The sequence below is a fragment of the Eulemur rufifrons genome, chromosome 28, assembly GCF_041146395.1.
Source record: "Eulemur rufifrons isolate Redbay chromosome 28, OSU_ERuf_1, whole genome shotgun sequence".
Taxonomy (NCBI): domain Eukaryota; kingdom Metazoa; phylum Chordata; class Mammalia; order Primates; family Lemuridae; genus Eulemur; species Eulemur rufifrons.
In genome coordinates this window covers 19,576,119-19,603,783 of record NC_091010.1, presented here as the reverse complement: position 1 = coordinate 19,603,783, position 27,665 = coordinate 19,576,119, and the positions used below count along the sequence as shown (strand labels likewise).

Below are 27,665 nucleotides of genomic sequence, written 5' to 3'. Positions count from 1 at the left end.
TCCTATCACCCCCTTAGAGAAAGGCAGAGAGGAGGCAAGGCCACAGAGGTGCCCAGGCCCTCCCGGGGGTCTTGCAAGTCATCCCTCCCACCTCACAGAAGGAAGAGTAAAACCCCAGCTCTGTGAGGGCACCAAGACCCGAGGGCCCCAGGTCAATCGTTCCAGCAACTGATCATCTGGAAGACACTAGATCACCTTCTTCTTCTAAAATTAAGGCCCCCTTGCCAACATCCCAGGGAGCCTCTGGGCTACTCTTATTTCCCCTCTTTAAGCACTCTACCCCCAGATCGTGGCAGCTGTGAGGCATCTAGGGCCCCTGCTCCAAACCTCAAGTCCCAAGCTCGAAGCCCACCAACCCAGGACACCTTCCCAGGCCTGGAGGCACCACGGGACTGCATGGGCAGAGCCCCCTGGAATTCTCTCTGCCGCTGGTGAGTGAGGTAGGGGAAGGCTTCAGTCTGGAGCTCAACAGCAACTTGTCGGGGACGTTGGGCAAGCTCCTCCCTCTCCAGCCTCAGTTTCCTATCTGTAAAGTGGGACTGTTTGTCTAGAACAGCGGTCATCAAACTGTCTTCCAGGAGGCCCTGGGAGTTTACCATGGGCCTCTGAAGATCCTGCAGGAAGCGGGAACGCAGAAGTGAGGAATACAGGCTGTTACACGCACAACCCCACTGTCCACCCGGATCTTAACTTCCACCAATGATTATTTTGCCTTAGAATAATATATAACACTCTGTATATTTTTCTTCTCCGTTGCTTTCTGTCTGTTCCCCTCACTAGAATGTCGCTCTGTCAGGTCAGGGATTTTCATCTGTTTTGTTCATATTCCCAGTACCTGGAACAGTATCTGAGGCAAAGAAAATACTCAGCAAAACATTTGTTGCATGAATAAATGAATATAAGTACATATATATGTGTGTGTCTGTCTGTCTGTCTACATACTAGACTTCTGGGCAAGATTCCATTTGCCCAAACAGTTAGTTCCACAGCTAAAAAAGATGTTTAGAAATCATCTTGCCGGCAGAAAAAGAACATCAGTGGGAAAGCTGGTGAAATCTGAGTAAGCTCTGTCATTAACAGCGTTGCATCGATGTTACTTTCCTGGTTTCCATAATTGTATTATGGTTATGCAAGATGTGAACACTATGGGAAGCTGGGTGAAGGGTATATATGGGACTCTTTGTGCTATTTTGCAATTTTTCCATAAGTCTAAAATTATTTCAAAAGAAAAATTTTAAAAAACAAATAAAAATTAAACCCACTGGTCTGGACCAGTGCTCTTTGAAGCCTAGTGGGGGTCCACTCATGCTACTTGAGATGGTCTGGGGGTACGAAGAAGATGTTTTTTAATCTTAAAAGCTATGTATTTATTTTAATATGTGTTAGGAAAACAGCATCTCAGTCCTGGGATTTCATGCTGATGGTATAAAATGGACATTTGTCTCTCTATGGGGGTGCCATCTAGTCCCACCCCTCTTGTTTTTGGAGGCTTTCCCATTAGGTGTAGCTAGGAGACCCTCACTAGCCCCCACACCCTTGCAGACTGAGCCCAGACACAGGCCATGGGCTCAGCCAACCGGACATTGCTGTCCGGGCCACGAGTGGTAAAATTCATTCATGATAATAGCAGTGACCAGCTGGCCAGATTGTCTGGCCAATTTACAGGCGAGGTCCTTTAGCTGTTGTCAATTCTGAGAGCTCCCAGCAGCCTTCCCGCGAACGGACAGCCAGAGGTGCCTTCTCCAGCAGGCAACAAAGAAGCTTGTCTGATACATTTGTCTCCTTTTAAAAACCTGTTTACAGGAATTTAAAAGCAAGTGAACAAGTTTAAATTACAGCTTCCGTTTTTAAGCACTTGCTATGTGCCAGCCATGTAACAGTCACACAAATCCAAAGAGGTAAACGCAGTATTATTATCCCCATTTTGCAGATTAGGAAAGTGAGACACACAGCTTGAAACAGACCTGGGATTCACACCCAGGCAGTCTGGGCCTCACTGTCTGCATCTGTAAAGTGGGAGTGTTGGACTGAAACAGCGGTTATCAAAAAGAAGTCCCAGGGGTTCATCACGGGCCCTCTGCGGATCCTTCAGGTGGAAGGTAAAAAGCAAGGTGAGGGATACAGACTGTTACCCCCTCCACCGTCTGCCTCTGACCTTAACTTCAACCACAGGTGATTATTTCTCCCTGGCACTCACTACTGTCTAACACACCCTGTGTTTTTTTGTGTCACTGTCACCTACCAGGCTATACCGCCTCTGTACCGACGGTCAGCAGAAAAGCCCAACCACGCAGGCAGCACACACCCAGCTGATATTTGGGACCCCCTGGACCCCTCACATTCCCGTCCCTCTAGTCCTACAGTCCCTGTTGCTTTGCCACCAGCCTTGGCCAAAGGACTGCTCTGGGGCACCATGACCCCCTCCCGCCTGCGTCAGTCCTAAGGAACCTTCTGGTTAAGAGTAAAATGATTCTCACGTTGTGGTTCTTCCCCCCTCCCAAGAGATGGTTTCTTCTCTTTAAAAAGAGAAGGGGAGGAGCGACAGCTCCTTCCAGAGCACCAGGTGCAGAAACTAGTCCTAGCAAAGGCCCCCACCCCTCCTGGACTCCTCTCTCACCTGGCATCTGGGTGGCCGTCCCTGAGCGCAGGCTGCCCACACAGCCGCCATCCCCTCCGCATCCGCCCTCCCTGTCTCCCTGGCCGCGGGGAGCTGGGGGCCTGCTTGCAGTTGCTCCGCTCCCGTCTGCGAGACCGCTGACGCGGGGTCAGCCCAGCTGAAAATTGCTCTCCCTGGGTCCAGACGAAACAGCTGGGCATTGATGGAGTTTACGGAGAAATTAATCAGCGCAGACTGGCAGCGGTGCCAGGCGCTGCCTGGGCCCGATCCATCCTAATGAATCCCGAGCTCTCACCTTAATGGCTCCCGACAAGACTAATGTACTCATGTGGGTGATTAGCACGGGCACTGTCACCTTAATTGTGGCTCAGATGCTTTGGGGGTACAGGGGGTCATGCCTGGGGAAGTCGGCTCCATGTGCACCAACCTTGGTGACAAACAGAAGGACAGGGAGCCAAGGGGAGGGGAATCTGCAAGGCACTCAACACCACCCATTCATTCCCTCGCCCACTCGCTCACCGAGCAGCTGCCGAGGCCCACTTTGTGCCGGGCACTGTGCGTGGCACCCTCCGTGCCCGCTCAGCTTGCTCGGCTGTGGAAGGGAGATACTGCCACCTCCCTAGGAGAGTGACTGCGAGGTCGACAGGGACCCATGCATTCCAAATGCTTAACGGAGGCCCCGGCAGGAGGCTGGCTGTCAATAGTTAGTAGCTATTACCACTCTGCAATCTGATATCATCCATAAATACTAAAGTGATAATTAGTTGTAATGTCGATATTAATAAAATTAATAAGTAAAAATTAATTGTCCAATGGGGAGTCACACACAAATAACGACAGAACGTGCTGAGGGACTTCAGAGATGCAAAGACAAAGCTGGAAGGAGAGCGGGGGAGTGGAGGCCGCGGAGGCCTCGCAGAGCAGGTAACCTCTGAGCTCACCTAGAAAGACGAGCAGGAACGCCCCAGGCCGGGAAGGGAAAGGCGCTGGCCGCGGGGACAGCATGGGCAAAGGCACAGGGAGAGAGGGCAGGACGGTCGGGCACTGGCCGGTCAGCATGTCTGGAGAGCGGGGTGTCTGTGGGGAGTGGGGTGACAAGCCGTGAAAAGGAGGTCACACATTCCTGTAGGCACTTGGGTAGCTTGTGGCTGGGGGTGTTTAGAAGAGTGGGGGACCCTGCAGCCCTCCAGGGCCCAAGGCATGAGAGTAGTGGCCAAGGCCGATGGGCTTGGTACCCACCAGGACCCCTCCTGGACTTCCTTGATCAGCTCGGTGTCTCCAAGCCAGGCTTCATGCTGCCCCTGCTGTGTCCCTCCCCTGGGGCCAGCCAGGGCCCAGATGCCCCAAGGGTCCCCAGCAAATATGCCACGTGCAGCTCAGGCAGGCAGCTGGGATGATAAAAACAGGACCCCTGGCACGGCGCAGGCCTCGCCATTCACAAACACAGGCACGTACAGCGTCTGTGCCATCTGCAGGAAAGTGCTCTCCTGGGCCCATTCCCTGGGCAGCCATCCCCATCGTCACCAACATCACACTCCTGACGCACCCTGGGGAGGGGGGCGCCTGGCCCGAGGCTCCAGGAGGGATGGCGAGCAGGCATGGAGCCAGCCCACAGCCCCTGCCTTGGAAGATTCCCCCACATGCTCACCAAGTCCAGACACTCACTCCTTCCCTCTGGCACCCCAAGTTCCAGACACATGCGAGGCACAGGGCTAGGCCCTAGGTACACAGTGATGGCCAGGCACAGGTGAGTGATAACAGCATCACCATGGGGACTAACAGAGAGGATGCCCAGGCACTGGAGAAGGCAAAGGAAGCAGCACTTTACCGCTGTTGGGCAGCACCAGGAAGGCCACCCAGAGGTGGTGGCACTGAAGGGACCTGGCTGGCGAGCGGAGGCCCACCACGTTCCAGCAGCAGGACAGAAATGCATGGGCCGCGAGGCAGGGACGTCCTCTCACACTTAAGGAGCTGCAAGGAGACCAGTGAGGACGAAGTGGGACAAGCGAGGGGATGGAGGGTAGGGGTGAGGTCCGAGAGCCGCAGGGGTGGGGGGCGGGGACTGCAAACAGCCGCGGTGCCACTCACGAGTGCTGGCTTTCACCCCGCCTGGGTGGAGGGGCCGGAGCAGACTGTGAGCAGGACCAGCCCATGGCCGTGATGAGGAAAGGCCACAGCAGGGGCTAGGGCAGCATCAGGGCCACCACTGAGACATGAGCAAGCTGCTGGGATAAACCAGGCTTGGACCATGGTGGTAGGACAGGAGGGGTGAGAAGATTCCAGAACGATTCTGAAGATAGAGCCAACAGGATTTCCTGATGGATGGATGTGAGGTCAGGGAGAACAAGAGGCATCGGGGATGAGCCCAAACTTTTGACCTGAGCAGCCAGAAGGAAGGAGCGCGGCCAGGATGGGAGAGGCTGGCAGGGAGGCGGGTGCTCAGGGAGACCAGGAGTTCACCTGCGCAGCAGCCTGGGCAGGAAACAATAAAGCCAGGAGTTGTCAGCACACAGGTGGCATCTAAGCCTCGAGGCTACACTCGACCACCAGGGGTGAGAACGAGGGGAAGAGACACAAGACCTGAGCCCCGGGGCCCTCCAACGCCAAGAGGTGGGGAGATGTGGAGGAACCAGTCAAGCGGCTGAGACGGGGACGGTGGTGTCCCAGAGGAGAAAAAGATCAACCCCTGGAAGGTCACAGGTCTGGGGATGGACAATGGGATTTAGCAACACAGAAGTCACTGGTGATGTCAACATGAGCAATGCCGGTGCAGGGCTTGGAGTCGAGTCGGTGGGTGGACGGGAGACAGCACCCCGGCAGCCCCTGTCCTCACCCTAAAGGAGTCCATTTAGGGTGCGGCCATTCACTGCTGATAGCCTGGGCTGTGGTGCCGGTGATGCCAACCAGCGTGACCAGGGCCTGGGCCATCCATCCGCCCCCACACTGCCCCCCCCGGCCCGGCTCTGCTGCCAGGGACTGATATTCACGACGGGAGCAGGACACGCAGGGACAAGGGGCCCTGTCTGGGGGAGCGGGGCCATGTCAACAGACCGGGAGAAGGCAGAGCTACTTAATGACCTCATTTGGCTTCTGTCTTCTCTGGCTGGGAGACGGTCTTCGAAAAAGAACATCGCACAGAGGGAATTGGGGCCGAGACAGGTGAGGAGACAGCAATGGAACACGCAGCCTCTGCGGGGGATGTCAGATGGCCACGCTGTGCCCTCCCCTTCGCCCCCGAGCCACTGGCCCATGGCTGGGAATTGAGGCAAGAGCAGAAAACGCGGAAAGGCCCAGAAGGCTGGGGTGGATAAAAGTCCCAGTCTTTAACCCAGGAGAGCACGTGCACAGGAACTGCATAAAGAGAGCCTATAACCAAACTCTGCCTCCAACTCTTAAAAGGAATTTAAAAAATCAATTAATACGTAAAAACACTTAGGACACTGCTTTGAACATTCCATAAATGTTGTTACAATAATACACATTATAGGTACAGTCTATCATACGTATTATTTTTATTATTCTGTAAGGCTCCCACAATGAGAATTAGACCCAGTGGGCAGTTCCAGGGAGGCAGGTTTCATACTAGTATTAGGAAGAATTTTTTATTCCTGCAACTGTCCCACAGCCCAGAAGTGAGCTGCCTCGTCAGATCACGAGCTCCCTGTCACTGGGTGTCCAAGCAGAAGCTGGATAATGAGCCCTGGCGCTGGACGTCTGAAACATCAGCCCTCCCCCTCTCCCTGCAGGCTGGTGGGAGGCCGGCACCCATGGAGCCTGCCATGGGCGAGAATCTGCACCTGCCCTCTGCCACGTGGGTGCAGCACCCAGCCGAGGGCTCCGGGCCTGTCTCACCCAGGCTGCCCAAACCAAAGCCCACCGGGCCCATCTTTCTGAAGCCTTCTCATTGGCAAGATGGGGAGGTAGGCACCCAGAGAGGTACGGTGCTGTGCGGAAGGTCACACAGCCAGGCTGCCCCATCCTGATATAAAAGGAAGAGAGGAGGCTGCCTGAGTGCTGGGCCAGCTCAACACTCACCCTGCCCAGACAGATGAGTATGATTGTCTTCCAGCTCACTGAGCCCCCTCTCAATCCTACGGGGCCCCCTGGAGCCGGGGATCAATCCCCACCGCACTAGACAGACGCCCCCGCTGTGACTGCCAAGTGGAGCCTTAACAGGGCTGAGTCCTGGGAGTTGCTCCCGGAGGCCGATCGATGCGGCATTTGCAAAAGACAATCAGGAGCCAGAGCCAAAGGCAACGGAGCAGGGCCTGCTGGCGGTGCGCTGGGTGGGCGTGCAGCCTGACTCGCCGTGCCAGCACTGGCCAAGCCGTGCCTGCCCCTCCGCAGCCCACCCGATCACCTTCCCGCACCACAGGCCTCCGAGGACCCCACGCTCAGGGCTGAGCCTGCGATCACAGGTTGGGGACAGAACCTGCAGTGCTCCCTTGAGAGGGGCCCTCACCTCCCCCAGCCAGCACCAGGGTCAGTTAGTGGCTGGCCAGGCCCCTGCCTCAGTGGCCCTCCTGCTCCAAAGGAATCTCCCAGAGGATGAGGTTATTAACGTGGACACCAACGGTGATGAGCGCTGCTAATCACACACTCGTTTGCCTACATACATGAACTGGGTGCCCACCCTGCCGGCTCTGTGCCAGCCCCATCCGGGTCTGGGTGGGCAGGGAGCCACGGATGAATTCCACCAAAAGAGCACAGCTGTGTCACAATTCCAGTGCCCACAAACATCCCCCAGCCCAGTACAGAGGGGAGCATACAGCTCAGCAGGGTCCCCAAGAGACCTGCGGGTACACTCCACCCCCAGAGGGGCGAGCTCACCCTTTGGAAGGGCATCCTACACAGGCAGGCTGCTCCTTCCAGGATGGCCCCTCAACGCCCACATCCCCAAACCCCAACCCCAAATCCAGCCTTACGACGCTCATCTGTTGCCAAAAGTATAGCCACTTTCCACCGAGGGCCCCCCAAACACCCCAGAAACAAAGTGCTACTGGCCACGGGGACAACCCCACAACAGGCAGAGCATGCCCACTGTGCCCAGCAACCCCCTGCAAAAAGCGTCCACCAGACAGAGCGAAAGGGGCTGCTCACACCCCCACAACCAGCAGGGGAGAGTCTGGGCCCCCCTAAGGTGCCCCCTTCAGCAGAGACCTTCTTTGAAGGATTGTGCAAGCACTCTGCCACGCACTGGCACTGGTTGTATGTGGAGGAGTGTTTTAAACGACTTAATGGGTAAATATCTTAATACCTCTCCCCACTCCAAGCCGTCCTGTCTCATTTTCAAGTACAAGTGATGCTCCAAAAGCATGTACCGCGCTGACCCCCGATGTGCACAGCCTCTGGCACACAGCCCCTGCCTCTGCACCCGCAGAGGAGGCAGACCCAAGTGCAAGAAGCCCCAAGGACAGGCACTTTCCCTAAAGTGACATCGGCGAGAATGAGAGGACAGAGGAGGGCTGTCGCTGGAAGGGGGCGGGCCCCTTTCAAGGATGCCGTGTGCCTGCGTGCTCACAGGCACCTTCCCACCAGCACAGCTGCAGGAGGGTGCCTGCAATTCACCCCCGCTTCCTGAGAAACTTCTGGGTCCACAGAGCTGAGCTAGGGCCATGGGGTCCTTCGGCTCACCGGGCCCCCTCTCTGCAAATCTCTAGTGGCAGGCGTGGGAGCCAGGCCCTCGGGAAGGCAGGTGCTTGGCTGGGGACGGGGCAACTCCAGCCGGGCACTGGGTTGCTTGTGATCACGTCCTAAATGGCTATTTTTTTCCTAATGGCAAAACCAGGCATACTCAATACTGAAAACTTAGTAATCACAGAAAAGTACGAAAAGCCACAAAACAAACTCTACAATAGCTGCAGCCTTCAAATATCCACAAGGGCTTCAAGTGGAAGAGGAATCCAATCTAGTGCCAGCCATGGAAGTGAAGCCCCTGGGGCTCAACATGCTCCATCACTGGACGTTCGGAACTCCCCTCTGTTGGAATGGGCCACACAGGAAGTACCGGGTGCCCTGTCTCCAGAGGGACCCCAGATGAACACCGTGGAAAAGATTCCAGTAACAGGTGGAAGATGGTCTCGACCTGTAAGATCCCCTTCACTTGCGGGAAGGGAGGGCACCCCATGCCACCCGGCACGCCCACCAGCCGGCACGCACTCACCCACGGGCGTGTCCTCGCTGATCAGCAGGTAGGTGTCAAAGAAGTGGTTGGTGAAGAAAGGCAGCCGGTTCACCTGGCCTGGAAGTCAGAGGACAAGAGTGTCAGCCACGCACCCCCACGCCAGCTTCACACACTCTGTAAGGTCAACTTCTCAGCACCCCGCAGGCCACTGTCCTGCCTCGAGGCAAATGGCAGAGAATGCCAGTGGGCGGGCGGGCAGCGGTCAGGCTGCGTGGCCAGCGAGGCCTCCGGCCACACGTGCCTAGAAGCACAGTCCACACGGGCAGTGCTCTGCATGCAAAATACACACGGGATTTCAACACTTTGTGCAAAGAAAAATTAGCGTAAAATAGCTCGTTATTCTTTTATATTGATTACATGTTGAAATGATATTATTTTGGATATATTAGATCAAGTAAAATATATTATTAAAATGAATTTCACCCGTTTCTTTTTACTTTTCTAATGTGGCTCCCAGAAAAATTAAAATTACACATGTGGTTTGTGCTGTGATCTTTTCTTTTTTCTTTTAGAGACATATATTTACTTTCTCAATAATAACTTGCCCAAAGTAAAAGGAAAATACAAATGTATGCAACATGATGCGACAAAAATACAATTAGTCCTGGCACAGAAGGTTCTGTTTAGTTATGGCCACATCAGATCTGTTGTCTAGGCTGGAGCGCAGTGGTGTCAGCATAGCTCACAGCAACCTCAAACTCCTGGTCTCAAGTGATCCTCCTGCCTCTCCCTCCTAAGTAGCTGGGACTACAGGCATGCGCCACCATGCCTGGCTAATTTTTTTTATTTTTTGTAGAGATGGGGTCTTGCTATGTTGCCCAGGCTGGTCTAGAACTCCTAGCCTCAAGCAATCTTCCCGCCTCGGCCTCCCAAGGTGCTGGGGTTACAGGTGTGAGCCACTGTACCCGGCCTTGTGCTGTATTTCTATTGAACGGTGTGGCTCTAGATAGAATGTGAGCTCTGCAAGGACAGGGGCTTGGTTGTCCATGGTAGCCCTGAGCCCAGCACAGGGCCTGGCACCTAGAAGACCCACAGTACTACTCGTCATGTGAAAGAACGGCTGGCTGATCCCACAGAACGTGATAACGGCAGTGACAATAACGGCTACCCTCTATGGGTCCCCTTCTCTGTACTAGCTACTTAGACCACCTCACTCAATCCTGACGGGCAGGCAGGTGCTGTCACACCCGCATCCCACCAGGGAAAACGAGGACTACAGGGGACAAGTAAGTTGGCTTACTCGCTTGCTCACACAGCTGGCCAGCGGCACAGGCCCAGACCCCAAAGCTTGTTCTGCTAACCGTGTGCCACGCTGGTGGCCTTGGAGTAGGGGCCGGCTGTGGAAGGGGTCAGGGTGACGCCCACATGGCTGAGGAGCTTAGCACCTACGGGGAGCCCTCACGCCACAAGTTCTCCCCACAGAGCCTCCCCAAGGCCCCAAGGCCGGTTTCGCCTGCCCCCACGCTCCTCCCGGGGCCTCCCGCCGGCCAGCGAGGGCACTTCCCCCGTGGTCCCTGCCAAGCGGGAGGGAGCTGGTCTGGCTCACAGCGGGGCCAACACTGTGCAGCACTCGCCATGAGGGGCTCCTGCTGGGCCTGCCAGGGTCCCTGCTCACTGGGGCTCCCTTAGCACTTATCTCTCAGCGCTTGTGCCAGGCTCCCAGAGGGCGAGGAGGCTGGAATCAGGGTGGGGCACTTCCTCCTCCAGCCCGGGATGCCTCCTAGTGGGGCCCGGGCAGAGCTAGGAGGCTCTGGCATCTTCCTCCCCCAACTCACTCAAGCAGCCAAGCCGATGCCATTTCTGGTCCCTCATCCTGGCCCCTCTCTCTCTTCCTGGACAGGACTGCTAGCCCTCCTGCCATCATGTGCCAAACTCCTATTCATCCTTCAAATCTCCTTATAGACATCCCTTCCTCCAGGAAGCCCTCCCTGACCACTGCAAATACCCATATGCACCTGCACACACACTTCCACCCTCTCATGCCAGGAACGTAAAAGCCTCAAAGAGAGGCTGCCGGTCAAGGGCCTTGCCTGTTTGGAGACCTTCCTGTGCCTTTTCTAGCCCCATGATCATCCCATGTCTCAGTTTACCCGAGTGTAAAACTGCCATAATAATAGGACTTACTTCACGGCTAACCTGAGGATTAAATGAGATTACATACATAAAGCGCTCAGCACCGGGCCCCTGGCACACACCCAAGCGCTCGATAAATGGTAGCTCTTATTAACATTGGTATTAATAAAGGCGCCGCCCTCGCAGCCAGAGGGGAAGGTTTCTGATCCCTGCTGGGGGCCCGGGCTCCGTCTCAGGAAAGCAGGAAGCCGCGGAGCAGGGTCCAGGGTGCCCAGAGAAGTCAGGAGCAGGTCGGGCTGCTGGGGGTGGGAAACCAGCGAGGAAAAAAAAACTGCCTGCAGGAGCGTCGCTCATTTTTAAATTTTATTTTACAAGACCTGCCGATAATCAGCCGCCGAGAGCTCTGCACCGGCAGCTGGGCAGAGACGTGCGTCGCCTGCCACATCCCAAGCAGGACCCGCGTTCCCAGAGCAGGGCCGCCTCCCTCGGAGCCTGGCGGCCCTGGGCTGCCAGTGCAGGCACCTAGGACTAGGAGGGACAGACAGGTGTGACTTCTTCTCTCAAAAACCACCTTAAAGCATGACAGCCGTGTGCTCCTGAGGCAAAGCCGCTGCCTTGAGCCCTCCTGTGAAGTGGGAGCATGAGCGGATGTAGAAGGGGCGGTGACAGTGGCTGATTGCTGGGGGAGGAGAATCCCGGCTTCCCGAGCCCACGCCACCCCTGTGTCCTGGCCCCACACAGCTCACCCCACCACAGGCCTGCAGCGCCAAGCTCTGCCCCAGCCCTCTCCCTGCCCGCCCGGCCACCCGCAAAGGTAGACAGGGAGTAGGCCGCCAGCTTTCGGCATTTCAAACACCTTGCAGGCCCGAGGGAGAGGGGAGAGAGGGAGGACAAGGACTTCCACACACCGGGCGAGGAAGGAACAAAGGCTGGGCGCGGTGTGCAGGGGACCTGACGTGGAACTCCCAGGCACTGGTGGGCACAAACTTCACCCAGAACCAGGGGCTGGGGGTTCCTCTGAGGGCCTGAGAACACTGGATTTGAGCCGGGCTGAATCCAAGCCCGGGCCTGGCTCCCCAGGCTCAGCACGGTGACGGGGGCTGAAGGCACAGTGGCTCACGCTGAGATCCACGCTGGGGAGAACGACAGAGTCCCTCCACCGCCACCCCCACCAACCCTGCCCTCCAAGACAAGGAAGGAGCACTGGACGGGGGCACAGAGACGCTTCCAAAGAACCAGGGGCCTTGCATGCTCCGCGACTCGCTGCTGGGGGACCTTGGGCAGACTCCTCTCCCTCTCTGCCCTGTTTCCCAGCCTCAGGATGGAGACAAAAAGCCCCGCCCTGCCCCCCACGCTGCCTCCCTGCCAGAGCCATCCTGTGCACCAGGGTCACTGCTGTGGTGGCTCTGCGTGGTCCTGAGTGGCCCACAGGAGCCCCAGTGGACAGGAGCGTGACATGCTGACGTCGGGTGGGGAAGCTGGGCAGCCCCACGGTCAGGTGCCCCTCAAGCCCAGCGCCCGGGGACCACCGGAATGACACAGCACGATGTTCCCTGGCCGGCCAGGCTAGGATGGGGAGGGGTGGGCCCGCTCAGGCCTTCACCTCCTGCCTCCCCTGCAAGCCCACAGATGACGAATGACAAGTGCCGGGAGCACACAGAGGCCAGAGGGGAGAGGGCGGGAGAAGGGTAGGAGGCTTCGCAGGGAGGTGACAGACTGATGAGGGGTTTTGACACTGGGCGGGTTTCCCTGAGCCTGACCCATCTCTGACTGCAGGGATGGGAGGAGAGTCCAGCAGGGAGACAGGGCCAGGTGGAAACAGAGTGGGGACAAGTGAAGGGCTGTGTCAGGGGCAGGTGTCCAGAGGACGGCATGGGAAGGTGGTGTCGTCAACCACTCACCCTTCGTCCCTAAGGTCAGCCACTGCCCTGCCATGCTAAAGGAACAGCACTGGCCACTTCGGATGGGGACCAGGAAGAGGTGACTGTGCCCAGCAAGGAGAGAGGGAAGGACCCTCGTATGTATGGCAAAGTAGGCTAGCCCACTGCGGGCTGATCACCCGTGTTTTGCCATAAAATTGCTGGGTAGCCCTGGGCAACTTGCTTAGCTTCTCTGTTTCTGTGCCCCATTTTGCTCCCCCTAGAGAAAGATTACTGCTGATATAAAAGAGCTAACACTTACCAAGCACCTAAAAGGTGCCAGGCACTATTCTAAGTGCTCAACGTACATATTAATTCATTTGACCATTGTGACAACCCAAGAAGGAAAGTCCATTATTGTTCCCGTTTTAGAAATAAGGACCAGGCAGGGAATATAAATGAGGGAGATGCTGGGTAGGTGGGGGCGACTGAACCAGAGAGGTCAGGACACTTGCCCAAGGGAGCCCCGTGGAACATGTGGGACTGGAACCCAGAGGCTGGCTCTATGCCCCTTTCTTGTGCCCGCCTTGAATGCCTGACCCGCGTTTCATCTGCAGAGCTCAGGGGAGACGGCCGCGTCTCGCCGAGGAAGGCGGCCGAGGCCCCAGCACCTGCTCGTTTTCTGCGTATGTATCTCACTTTAACTGACGAAGAAAGTGAGCAGAACAGAGTAGGGGGAGGGCATGAGCGTCCAAGGTCACAGAGGCCCTGGGAGGGCTGAGGAAAGTGCTGTGACTTCCACTGTCCAGCAAACCCACAGGGCAGAGCTGCCCCTCCCTGCCCCTTGTGGGAAGCCTCATCCAGGGGCGGGTGGCGGGTGGTATCCTGCCTACAGCCCCCACGGAGGATCAGAGACCCCTGCTTGGTACGACCACGGGACAGCTGCTTCTCCAGGATTCAGTTTCTCCTCTGGTAAAATGTGCCAGGAGTTGAGAAAGAGTCTGAGACTCCTTCCCATTCTTCCTCTGAGACTCTGAGATTGTGCTGTGCTCCTGGGCTGCCTGAATGGGAGTGAGCTTCCTGTCGTAGGAGGCATTCAAGTAGGGATCCCTCCAAAAGTGGAGGCAAGGAGAGGAGACTCTCAGGCTGCAGGATGCCAGGGACACTACCACAAGCATGAGGCTGCAGCTTCCTCCAGAGATTCCAGCTGGCTCCCTGGAGTGGGAGAAGGCGCTGCCCCCCACAGGAATGTGTTTGCCTGTGTCGCCAGGCAGGCCATGCTCACAGCTCTTCCCCAGAGCCGCCCTGGCCCTGGGGGACACCATGCCAGGCATGCCTGCTGTCCCGGCCTTCCTCAGCGCAGCCCAGAGCTGCTCTGCTCCCCACGACCCGCTGTCTAGGGCCGAGAGACAGGCAAATGCCGAGGCCTTTCCCGGCCTCCTCCGTGGGCCCCAGAGCTGGCACTCTGAGCCGGCTGCTGCGAGGCCGGGGGGAGGAGGGCTGGTCCCCTGCAGAGACGAAGGCTCCCGACTGCCGCCACTTTGGCCATGATGAGCTTCCACCAGGATGCCCTTCCTCCCTCTCCCCTAATCTACAACTACTTGTTGGTCGTCCAAGCCAAGGTCAAATTCTCACCCTTCTGGCCGGGTTCCTCCTATTCCTGCAGCCCAATTACGCTTTTCTTCTGACGGACTTCTCTGGAGCCATGTCCCCCGTCCATTCCCACTCTACTCACCCTGCATTACAGCAAATCTGGGTGTGCCCTTCTCCCCGCTAGCCTCTGAACTCCTTGGAATGAGCTATTTCCTCCAGCCCCCAGGGATGGGCACAGTAGGCACACTAAGCATCACACAGTAGGCACTCAGGAGACAGCTGTGAAACTAAACAGAACTGTGGCCGGTCCCTCACCCCAGCAGGGCAGGTCACGGTCACGGATGTTCCTCCCCTTAGAACCCAAGTATTTCTCAAGGCTCCTCCCATTGCCGCCTCGTGCCCCAGCCTGGGGACAGCTGGTATTTTCAGCCCCGTGAGAGCTGCAGAAGGCGACCGAGGCCCATAGAGAGAAGTGTGTGCCTCCGTCACACAGCAAGGCAGGGCTCCGGAGTCCCAGGGCACAGCCGAACTGCTGGCCCCGACGGCCTCCAGCCCGGCCTCCCGTGCGGGGGGCAGCGGAGGGGAAGGCCGGACTTACCCCGGCATCCGGAGATCAGCACAAAAAGCCAGACCACGTGGCAGCTGGTGGCAACGTGGCACCGCATGGCTCCTGTGGGGACAAGGAGAAGAGAGTGAGAAGCCTCCTACGTGGGGGGCTGCTCTTCAGCCCCTGGGGCACCCCCAACCCTGCAGCCCCAGGGAGACCAGGGCCAGGAAGGAGGAGAAGGAACCAACTCAGATGGGGGAGGGAAGGGGACACGGGAAAGAAGAGATGGTCTGTGTCATTTGGTTTTGTCATCGTCCAATCCTGGGTATGAGTAACCAGGTTGGGGGTGGTGCCCATAGGGACGTGTCTGCCCTGGTGGGGACTGGCCGCCCTGCTTGGGGGACTCTGTGTGCAAAGCTCAGTGGAAGACATGGAGGGTGCACTGGTGACAAGTTCCAGGCTCAATGGATGGAGGGAGGGGCTGCTGCCTCCAGCCCCCAGGAACACATACCCCAAGAGTGACAGAGCCTGGTTAGCTTGAGGACACATCAAGGAGACAGGTGCTGATGGGAAGACAGGGGTCTGAGAGTGGGCTGGCAAGTCCAACAAGCCCACCACGACATGCCCAATGAGCATATCTTTTCCTGTGTTGTTTTAATATCCACCATATTATCCCGTAACCTTCGATATGAAAGGAGGCAGCGGGTCATGGTGTCCAAAGAGGCACAGAGAGGGGAGGTGACCTGCCCAGGACCCCACAGCATCTGTGGGAGGCTGAGGCTGAATTTGGGGGGCCTCAGAGCTGAACTCTACAGAGATCTGGGGCCCAGCTGATGGAGACTCTGCAAGGCCAGGTCCCGTCTCTAAGGATGGCAGGGAGGGTGGACTGCTCTCTCCCACCACGGCAGCAGCCTGCCCAGCCCCATTACAGCAGGGCCATGGCCTTCTGGCTCTTTCTTGCTCCTCCAGCAGCTCAGGCCTCCCTAGGGCCCAGCAGTGACGCCAGGGGCCTTGCTCACCAGCTGGGAATGCCAGCCCCCCACAGAACCATCAGCCCTGTGAGCACAGGACGGGCTCACACACATCCCCCTCCAGCGAGCAAGTGAGCACCTGCTGTGCATCTGGCCTGGGGGGTGCTCCCCTCCCTGGTTCACAAGGTGGGGTCTGGAGGATTAGAGCCATTAAATGATTTGCTCAGAGACCCCCAGCTGGTGAGTGGCGTCAGCACCTGGAGCCAGGTTGACGTACCACCTCCCTGTCAATGAGCCACCAGGAAGGACACGGGGAGGTGAGTGGAACTGGAAGAAAGGATGCTTTGGAGAGACTTGCACATCGCTGCAAGATCTAGGGCTGAGAGATGAAGAAAGAGCCGAGAGCTCAGCCCCTTAACTCTGGAGCTGGAGCAGTCTCTCCCGGCCAGCCCACGTCCCGAGTGGACAACGAGGTCCCGCCAGACGGTTCCTGACCCAACACGACACACAACGGTCCGTGGCACCCTTTTGTTTCCCTTATGACATTGTACTTAAAATGTCTTAATCACAAAGCATGAAACAGTCATTTCCAGAATAGAAATCTCCAAGATGTGTTTGAATATAAAGGACGAAACCGCCATCCCATCCCTGCACGTCCACAGCCCTGAGTTGCCAAATATTCACCGCCCACCACAGGGGGCTGCAAACTGCACTGCCTACAGGGCCAGGCAGGCAACCTGAGTGAGAGGGACGCCGGCTGGGTGGCGACGATGGCCATTTGGAGGCCACATGCTCTGTCCAAAAGCGGCAGCTGCTGATGTGTTCCAGCCAAGAGGGAATGTGGACCCAGTGTGGTGCAGCTTCTGATTTTTCTCTGCGAAAAACTGCAAATCAGGCTTTTTACAACGATTCAATTTCGAAATGTTGGCAAGTAATTCAATCTGTAAGTAACACTTTTCGTGCCAAACATGACCTGTCTGACGGCTAGAACGGGCAGGCTGAGCCTGGCGCACATCCCACCAGGCCTTTCTCTGCACCCAGGCAAACACGTTCCCACTCACACACGCGTGGAGCCGCGCGGCTGCCGTTCACCTTGAGAATGAAGGAGGCACCCTCTATATAAAAGCCATTTGCTGGCCAGGCTCAGTGGCTCACGCCTGTAATCCTAGCACTCTGGGAGGCCGGGATGGGCGGATTGTTTGAGCTCAGGAGTTCGAGACCAGCCTGAGCAAGAGAAAGACCCTGTCTCTACTGAAAATAGAAAGAAATTATATGGACAGCTAAAATTATATATAGAAAAATTAGCCGGGCATGGTGGCACATGCCTGTAGTCCCAGCTACTCGAGAGGCTGAGGCAGAGGGATTGCTTTAGCCCAGGAATTTGAGGTTGCTGTGAGCGAGGCTGACACCACGGCACTCTAGCCTGGGCAACAGGGTGAGACTCTGTCTCAAAAAAAAAAAAAAAGCCATTTGCTTTTCCCACGTCATGATATTCCACAGATGACCCTCCAGGGCCAACGTTGCTTAGAACCACTTTCTTCTTTTTAAGAGCTAATGACAGTGCATAGTAGGGTTGTTTCACAATGCAGACTTCATCTCCTACTGATGGGCATTTGGATGTTTCTAGATTCCTGCCATGACAGACAACGCCACCGTGAACATCTCTCCACACATAACGTGTTGGGACTTTGCATTTCAGTTCAGCTCTCTGACAGTGGCATTGCCGCATACAACATAGAGCATGTGTGTAAACTTTTACTAGACATTGCCATGTTACCTTCTGGAAAAGGTGGCAATTCGCAGTCCTGCCAGCAGTGTACGAGAGGGCCTGTGTTCCCACCTGGAAGCGATCCCTCTTTTAAATGGCTGCCAATCGGACACATGAAAAATGGTATGGCATTGTTGCTTTAATTTACATTTCCCTAACTACTAGGAAGGCTGAGCAAGATGCCTTTTTCTAAATGCTCAGACCACTCTCCATCTGTTCCCTTGCATTATCCTGTCCTATCCTGCAAAGAAGCCAGCCACCAGCACTAGCATTACCCCTGATTTACAAGTGGAGAAACCGAGGCACGGTGCAATTAAGTGACAATCTGACACCTCATACTGAGTATCTTTAAACAACAACAAAAAAAAATTCCAGCCCTCTGCCTTTCCAAACCAGATGTTATGAGAATTAAACAACATCTGCTAAGAACATCATCCACAAATAGCTGGGGAGTTGTGGAACTCCCACCATGCTGCTGGGTGTTGCAGGAAGTTTGCAGTGGAAGGAAGGAAGAAAACAAACACTTGCTAGACAATCCCACCAGCCAAGGATTTTCATGGTATCATTTTTACTAAGTCTTTCAGAAAATCTCTATGAAATAGGTAGTCCTGTCCCCCTTATACAGATGAGGAAATTGAGGCTCAGAGAGGTCCCTCCACGATCTGAACCAAGTCTGCCTGACTCTGAGTCCCACGCTGTTTCCGTCACGCCATGCTGCTGCTCCCGTTTCCTGACCATATAAAAAGGGAAGGCCCGGCCTTGCCTCAAGGAACGCGGTACACACCACACAATAAGCACAGGAGGAAAGTCCCCCAAGAAGTGAGCACCTGCACACAACACACACGATGCGCAAAGCCTCTCGCCTCCCACAGAACCTGCTCAGGCCCTGACACTGCTGGGCACGCGGGGCCCCCGACCTCTCTCCTTAACGTCTGTTCATCTCCCTTCCCCTTCAGAGGCGATCAAACTGCCTCAGTGACCCTGTCTGTCAGTCCAGGGTGGACAAATACAAGCCTGGTTTTGCAGGATTGATGGGGGCCACCTCCAGAGTATGCAGAAACAGAGACCATCTTAGCTCCATCCTGACTCTGCCTCCATCCTTACCTCGGGGAGAGGCGGCACAGGCTGCAAATGGCAGAGCAAGGAGGCCAGGCCTGAATCGGTTCATCCTCCCACCGGGTTTTCTCTGAGGTCCCAGACCTTGTTCTTCCTCTGGCCCCTTTGGCCATGGGGAGGAGAGCAAGGCCTGGAGAGAGCAGAGGCAGATGGCAGCAGGAAGAGGCCCTTGGGTCCCGACCTCCAGCCCAGGTGTCGTGATGGATGCTGCCTTTGTCTGCTGGCATTCCCTCAGCATGGGGGCTACAGCAAGCTACACGGGGCCCCCGGGACAGCCTGACCTCTCTCTGCCCTGTGCAACAGCTGCTCCTGCAGCCTCCTGGCCTTCCCACCTCCCACCAAGCACAGCCAGGTGCTTCCTCTACCGGGTGAGGCTGCCCACCCACAGGACAGGGCCTGAGCTCCCACCAAGCCTCTCCTCTCCCCACTGGATCAGGAAACAGACACGCCCTTCCATGCTGGGTTTCCTGCCTGGCCCTGGGCACGTGCCAGAGAACTGCCCCAGAGGCACAAGCAGAGTCAAAGCCACCTGCCCCAAAGTCTTTCAGGTGCCTGGCTTAGAGCTCCCCCACTGCCTGGGAGATACACAGTCAGGCCCCAAAGCCCTCAGCCTGCTAATTTCCAACATCCTACTTTATGCCAAACCCTGTGCCAGGCACTGTGGCGACATACAGGGCCGTGAGAATGGCTGGAAACATGTTCTAGGTGTTAAACAAGTGATAAAGACTGTCACTACCCAGGGCCATCCGAAGAGAGAAATTCCAGGGTTTGCAGAGGAACTGAGGTTTGAGCTGCACAGATGCCAAACATTCACATTTACCAAGTCTATGCTGTATGCCAGGAACTGTGATATACCACGTGTTCTACATGCTGAGGCTCAGAGAGGTTAAACAACTTGCCCAAGGTCACACAGCTAAGAAGTCATGGGACAGTGACACAAGAACATGCAATTGAAGAAGCGGGAGAACAAGCCATCAGCACATCTGGGAGAAACGTGTTCCAGGCAGAGGGAGCAGCCTGTGCAAAGGCCCTGAGGCGGGTGCCTCGTGCGCTTGAGGAACACGAGGAGGCCAGTGTGGCTGGAAGTGGGGTGCGTGGCGAGGAGAGCTGTGGGAGATGGGGGCAGAGACTCCTTGTAGCCCACCAACTGTGAGTAAAGGAGCGCCATGAACGACTTCCGTTTCCAAGCAGCCTGGGGGCCGCTGGGATGGTGACGTGCCACAGGGACAAGCGCAGAAACAGATTGGTGCAGAGGCTACTGCAGTGAAGCTGGCCCGGGAAGACGGAGGCAGGGGTGGGGTGTGAGATCTGGCAGATTCTGGGCATATTTCAAGGTGGGGCCGAGAAGGTTTCCTGCGGGAGAGGACGTGGCTGTGCAAGGAACCGGGTCCAAGCATCTGGGAGGACGGCGTTGCTATTCGCCAGGACAGGAGAGGCTGCAGGTGGGGCTGGCCCGGGGCAGGATCAGAGTCAGCTGGCGCATGGCGAGTCTGGCTGCCGACAGCCACAGGGCGATGGCGGGAGGCAGCTGCGATAGTTCCACCAGAGTCCAGGCCTGAGGCCGGGCCGGAGGCAGAAGCGTGGGGGTCACCAGTGAGGAGGGGATACCGCGTGCCACCAGAGGCAAGATCAGCAAGGCTCCCACACCCCTGAGCGGGGGCACCGTGGCAGAGAATCAATCGATCTTTGAAAATTGTCTGAAGAGCCTGGGAATGCAGGCACCCCGTGGCCAGCAATTCCACCTCCAGAACTTTAGCTAAGGAAGGCAGCGTGGCTGTGCCTGGACCCTGAGCCACAGAGATGGCCACTGTGCTTTCTTTATGACAGTGGAGCAGCTTAGATAGCCACCGGGGCCTGGCTCAATTGCGGGGCGTCCCCAGGAAGCAGAGGACAGTGTGTGGCTACGTGCGTGTGTGCACGAGCGTGGAGAGTGTGCACACGCGGGGCTGTGGATGTGAGACGGTGGCGCTACGTGATCTGAGGCTGGGGTGATGTCACTGTCTCCCTAGTCCCTTCTGCATGTGCCACATTTTCAGTAATAAGCACCCAGTGTTTTTACAACCAGTGGCCTGGCTCATGTCCACTCTACCAGAACCCTGCCACAGCCTGTGAACGTGTGGGCAACTCCGAATAGAAAATTCCTTCCTACACTCTCCTGAGCCGCCCTGAAGCCCCCGGTCCCAGGTCCACCAGAGGAGACTCTCGGAGTTGGAAAGGTCCTCAGGGGTCCCCTGGCTGACCACACTCCCTCTGCTGCTACCAGATGCTTCTAGGGACATGGAGCTCCCTGCATCCTGGGCAGGGGGTCCCAGGCTCCAGAGGCCCCTACCTCTCTGTCTCTTAATCCCTGCCGTACTGGGCCTCCCCATGCTGGGTGTGGTCTGGTTACTGCCAACATCAGAGGACTTCCCCATGCCGCCTCCGTGACCCGCCGTGAGCCGAACAGCCTAAAACCCAGGCTCAGAGACAAGGCCCTGGTCTGAAGCTTGGCCCGTACCGGGGGTCCTCCTCTCCCCAGGTGAGGAGTTTGGAGGAAAAGCGTGTGCCAGGACGTATACAAAACTGGGCTCTGCAACGTCTTCTAGGAGATGTGCTCACAAGGCGCCCACTGCCCAGTTGGGGCCCCTGGCCCAGCCCTGGAGGGCCCCCTCCTTCCTGTCCCCACATCTTCACCCAGACTGGGGGAAGCCAGGTTCCTTGTAAAGCTCCCCCACTACCCAGTCTGTAGGGATTTCACCAAAAGCCTCTAGATCCCAGAAAAATAACTTAGAAGCCCAGGGCAGCCTGGGTTCCTAGACTAGAAAGCCACATTCCTTGTTGCTGTTGGAGCAAAGCACTCGCCTCTGTTTTGGGAAGCGGCTCGTTCTGGGCCTAACTCCCAGGGCAGGGCCTACATCAGCACCCCCACCTCCCCCTGCAGCCGCTCAGGAGGCTCGAGGGCAGGAGTGCACAAGGCGAGAGGCTGCGCCTCCTGTCCAGCACTCCAGGGCAGGAGGGAGCAGAGCAGGAGAAGGGCGAGGGCAGGAGGGGACATCTGGGCAGCGGTTCTGTTTCTCAGAAGTGAGAGATTTTCACAGCAGGGTGCCACAATTTAGTTTGAACTGTTATGAATTCCCATAAAATCAGATGCACTCAACTTTGAATAGAAATACAGAAATGCACCGCAGAAATCAAATACAATTTGGGGATTATTCACCACCGCTACACACAGAGAAGTTCGTGCGTGCAGAAGGCGCCTGCAGACAACACCATTAGGGCCACTAACGGATGAGCCCCCGTCAGCTGCCAGTGCTTCACAGCCCACACCATCCAGGGCGCTGGCCACAGAGGCTGCCCCGGGAATGCAGGGACAAGACCACCTCGTGGCCACTCTGTTCTTGCACCCTCCCCAAGATCCCTCCCAGAAGTTTCCATGAAGTGACGCCTGGGGGTGGGCAGGTAAGCCAGGCAGGGCTGGGGGGGGGCACGACCTGAGACCCCAGGGTGGGGTGCCACAGGCCTCAGCATCCTCCACGTGGGGCCTGGTGTCTCTGGGTCCCCTTGACCTACACTTTTGAAAAGGTCATTCAGCAAGAGACATGTTTTACTTCACTTTATTCTTTTTATAAGCAATATACAGACAGGCTAAATAACTAAACAAAAAGGTGTACAGCAGAAGTGAGTCTCTCAAGCCCCGTGCACACACCTCCTTCCCAGAGGCGGCCCTGAGGCATCATCCCAGAAGTCCTTATGTTCAGATAACCAGACAGCACACCGGGCCCCCTCTCTTTGAAGAGGGCCCAGACGGTATTCACGCGACTCTCGGCTGTCTCACGTCACAGTGCGTCCTGCAGACGGTTGCATTCCGGTACCTGCTGAGCTGCGAGGTGTCCTTCTATGTGGGGGACACACGTTAGTCCTCCGCCGATGGACATTTAGGCTGTTTTTAATCCTTTGCTTTGACAAAGAAAGCCACAGTGAATATCTTTGTTCCTACGTGTACACATGAGTATGTCTATGGCACACTCAGAAGTAGGAAATTTTCCTATTTTTATAGGTGTGGACAAACTGCCCTCCAAAGAGGGTGCACCAAGTCCCACTCCCCCCAGACATCGGGAAAGGGTGGGTTTCTCCACACCTTTCCCATCGCTGGGCTCTCGCTGTTTCGAGCTCCAGAAAGACAGATCCTCGATCCTCAGCCCCATCAGGGCATGGAGCAGAGAATGGGGTTGATCGAGGGCAGCTTCCTCCCAGCCCCCGACTCACCAGGGGGGTAACAGCCGACAGGCCCTGGCCCAGGCCTGGCTCCCGCGCCTCACTGGGGTCACCACCAGTCGCTGCACCCTGTGTGCTTCCCCTGCACTGTGGCTGGCTGTTCCCTCCACCTGGAGCCCCAGCTGGCCCCATCGTGCACGTCCAGCCGTGTGGCTCAAATGCCACCTCTTCTAGGAAGCCACCCTGGGCCCCTGCTGGAGGTGGGATCCTCAGTGCACCCTCGTACGTTTTTGGAGGCATCTTCCCCAGCTGTGGGGTATGGCTAGGCATGCCCACGTCCTCCTCCTGCCACAAAGCCCTCGGCTCCTTGCAAGCAGAGTCCGCTTCGTCTGCTACAGCCATTTGCCCACCGACACGTGTCTCTACAATTTAACAGGTCCAACAGCATCCGATTCCTTCTCTAAATAGGTTCCAGTCCTCGCCTTTCCCATCTCAGCAAATTCATCTCTACCCATCCGGTCAGTCTCGATACCTTCTTTTGCTTAATTCAGTTAATGAGTATCTTCCACACACCCGGTACACGCCACTCTCCTCCCTGCCCCCGTCACCGTACTTCAGCCTCACCTGCCCCCGCTCAGCCTCGGACCTCCCAGGCTCATTCCCAGCCCCTGGCCCTCACTGTGCTTGATCAGATCACTGGTCCCAAGCCTTCCCTCCTCTGCAGCAGGATGGCACACCTATACCCACACCAGAGTGGACTTTCCCGCCCTTCATGCTGAACTTGGTCGTGAGATCTGCTTTGGCCCAGTAGGATGACTAGGACAAAACACGACACACATAAAACAAGTGTTGGTGGAAAAATTGGAACTCCTGTGCCTTGCTGGTGGGACTATAAAAGGACATAGCCACTGTAGAAAGCAGGGTGGCAGTTCCTCAAAAAAGAAATCACAGAATTAGCAATCTGATCCAGGAATTCCACTTCTGGGTATATACACAAAAAAACTGAAAGCAAGAACTTGAACATACGTTTGTACACTGATGTTTATAGCAGCATTATTCGCAGTAGCCAAAAGGTCAAAGAAACACAAATGTCCATCGATCAACAGTTGAATGGATAAACAAAATGTGGTATATCCATACGATGGAATATTATTCCCCTTAAAAAGGTAGAAAATTCTGACACAGGCTACACCGTGAATGAGCCTTGAAGACATGCTTAAGTTAAAGAAGCCAGACACACAGGACACATATTGTACTACCTATACGATGTACGTGGCATAGTCAAATTCATGGAGACAGAAAGCAGAACTGTGGGTACCGGGGGTTGGGGGAGGGAGGGATGGGGAGTTGGCGTTTCCTGGGTAGAGTTTCAGTTTTACAAGACGGAGAGTTGTGGAGAAGGATGGTGGTGACGGTTGCACAGCAGTGTGAACGTACTTACTGCCACAAAACTATGCACCTGAAAATGGTTAAAATGATATATTTTATGTCATGCATATTTTACCACAATTTAAAAAAAAAAAAAAAAGAAAAGAAAAGGCTACAGCACATCTCATGTTATCACTCAAAAAAAAAAAAAAATTAACAATCCGTGCAGAAGGGCACACCGATCACAGCAGGGGCCAGCCCAGTCGGGATAATTTCTGAGTGCCACCAGCTGAAAATCAGCCCAGGCACCATGCTCTAACCCTGATTTTGTCATGTCTCAGCTCACCTGTCCCCTGCTCAGGGAGACCATCCCTCATCGCCCCCCACCACAGCTGGCCGCCCTTGTTTTTTTCACTGTACCCAGTTCTTGCCTTCCAGCTCTCAACACATTTTGCAGGTACATATTCATCTTTGCGTTGGTTCTGTGTCTCCCCTCACCTTTAGTTTAAGTTCTAGGGGGGTGGAGGGACCCAGACCCCCAGCCAGGGGCTGAGACCAAGCGGAGAGGGTGTGGAGGAGGGTCTGGCAGGGTGGGCGCCCCTTTTCTCTGTCCATCTCTCAAGCTCTTCCCCACTGTCACCTCTAACAGAAGGACTGGAACATGACAACAGGGAGGGACCCTAATGGGCCAAGAGCCAAACCTGCTTTTGAGGCAGCCTGTTCTACAGAGTATTTTCTTTGTGAAAATCTCCTCTAGCATAAACTGGCTCGACCTTCTGGGAGGCCACGTGGCACAATAAAACTATAGCCTTAAAAACAGTCACACCTTTTGACTTAGCAATTCCACCAAGAGGAATTCTCCCTAAGGAAACAGTCAGAAACATGGCAAAAAGATTTCTGTCCCGAGCATGTCGGCAGCAGCAGTTATACTGGTAAAAACAGGCAACTCCATAATCAATGACAGAGGTTCACATGAGTAAATTATGCTATGTTCGGACAGCAGACTACTAGGCAGCCACTGAAAATCATGTTTTCGGAGGACATTTATTGACAAGGAAACATGTCCATGACAAATTGTTAAACAGAAAGTGTAAGCTACGAGACTTTGTGTAATGTGTGCCCATGTTGGAAAAACCCACAAATTATAAATGTATATATCTGTATAGAAAATAGACAACATGTGTTTGTATCTTTATTGTGTCTTTGTTGTATCTTTGAATAATTAGATTACTGGTGGGTTGTTTTTTTTTTTTTTTTTTATTCTCAGTGTTTTCCTGTATTTTCTAAGCTATCTGCATTGGGTTACTAATAGCATTTAAATAAAGTAGCAGATATCCCATTTAAAAACAAAGTTAGTAATCAAGACAGGATGGTTCTGGAATATGGAGGAACATACAGATTGATGGAATCGAATCAAGAGTCCAGAAATAAAACCACGTGTCCATGGTCAACTGATTTTCAACAAGAGTGCCTAAACATTTCAACTGGGAAAAAACAGTCTTTCCAACAGCTGGTGCTGGGAAAACTGGACATCCATAGGCAAAAGAATGAAGTTGGACCCTACCTCACTCCATATACAAAAATGAACTCAAAAGAGATCAAAGACTTAGATGGAAAAGCTAAAACTATAAAACTCGCAAGAAAAACTGGTGTAAACATTCACGACCTAGGATTAGTCAATGATTTCTTAGATAGGACACCAAAAGCACATGCAAGAAAAGAAAAAATAAATTGGACTTCATCAAAATTAAAATCTTTTGTGCTTCAAAGGCCACTATCAAGAAAATGAAAAGACAACCCACAGAATGGTAGAAATACCGGCAAACCACATATCTGATAAGCGAGTTGCATCTAGAACATATAAAGAACTTTAACAACTCAACAGTAAAAAAGACAAACAACTCAAATAAAAAATGGGCAAAGGAGATGAATAGACATTTCTCCAAGGAAGACATACAAAAGGCCAATAAGCACATGAAAAGATGCTTGACATCATTAGTTACCAGAAAATGCAAGTCGAAACCACAATGAGATATCCTTTCCCACGCACTAGGACAGCTGAAATGAAAAAGACAGTGTTGGCGAGAATGGAGAGAACTCAAACCCTCATATGTTGCTGGCGAGAAGGTACAAATGGTGCAGCCACTTTAACAACAGTCTGGTGGGTCCTCAAATGATTAAACAGTTACCATGGGACCCAGCAGTTCCTCTCCTAGGTACATACTCAAGAGAAACGAAGACATATGTCCACACAGAAGCTTGTACCCAAAGATTTATAATAGCATTATTCATAGTACCCAAAAAGTGGAAACAAACCAAATATCCTTCAACAGACAAGTGGACAAACCAAATGTGGTACATCCAAACAATGGAATGTCACTCAGCCATAAAGAGGAATGAAGTACCGATACACGCTACAGCACGGATGAACCCTGACAACATTCTACTAAGTCAAAGAAGCCAGTCACAAATCGCATATTATGAATTCGTTCATATGAAATGTTCAGATTAGACAAATCTACAGAGACAGAAAGTAGGTCAGTGGTTGCAGGGGCAGGGGGTGATGGGAGGACGAAGGGGACATAGCTAACGGGTATGGGGTGTCTCTCCGAGGTGATGAAAATGTTCTCAAATAGGCTGTGACGATGGTTGCACATATCTGTGAATGTACTAATAACCATTGCATTGTATACTTTAAGTGGATAAATTAGATCATATGTGAATTACAGATCAATAAAGCTGTTTTTAAAAATAAAATATGCACTTAAAAATAAATAAATAAATAAATAAAGCAAGCAAGCTAGTGTAGAAACCAAAGCTTATCAAAATCAAGCTAGGTAACCTGTCAAGTTCCCAAATGCTGGGAAGCCAGCAATTTCCATCCTGTGCCCCCCACCAAGTCCAGGCAGCTGCTAGGAGAACATCTGTCTGGTGACTGAACTCTGCAAAGGCTTTCTGTACGTGTGACTGTAAATGCAGACAGGTAGATGTGACACCCATGTCACAGATGGGGAAACTGAGCACTGAGAGGATGGATTTGATGCTGCGGATCAGCCGGGGGGGGGGGGGGGTGGCCAGCAGCAGAGCCTGGGACTCTCGGGCGGGGAATGAAGGTGAGACCAAGAGCACGTAGCTGCCCACCTCCTGCTGTGGTCCCACCCACCAGGAACTCAGAAACCAGCCAGGCCAGGCCTGGGATTTAACAACCTGGGAGCCTATTCATTCATCCCTCTCTCTCTCTCTCTGTGCCCCGCTGTGATGTCAGCCCCGCTGGCTCCCTCCCCTTCCACCCTCACCCACTCCTGGACACCCTTCCATGACATTCTCCCGTCTTCACAGACACCCCTTCAGCACTCAGCCCCTCCTTCCTGTCCT

At 54.7% G+C, this 27,665-nt stretch overlaps 1 protein-coding gene across 1 annotated transcript in view; it reads right to left on the bottom strand.

Annotated features, from left to right (window-relative positions):
* Nucleotides 1–27,665, bottom strand: part of CDH23 (cadherin related 23) — a 393,911-nt gene that overhangs the window by 339,048 nt on the left and 27,198 nt on the right. The window contains exons 2-3 of the mRNA XM_069460801.1: nt 14,925–14,996; nt 8,781–8,858 (exon numbers count right to left, since the gene is read on the bottom strand). Of these exons, the coding sequence (XP_069316902.1) occupies nt 8,781–8,858; nt 14,925–14,991 (145 nt within the window). The 5' untranslated portion in view covers nt 14,992–14,996. The remainder of the gene's footprint in view (nt 1–8,780; nt 8,859–14,924; nt 14,997–27,665) is intronic.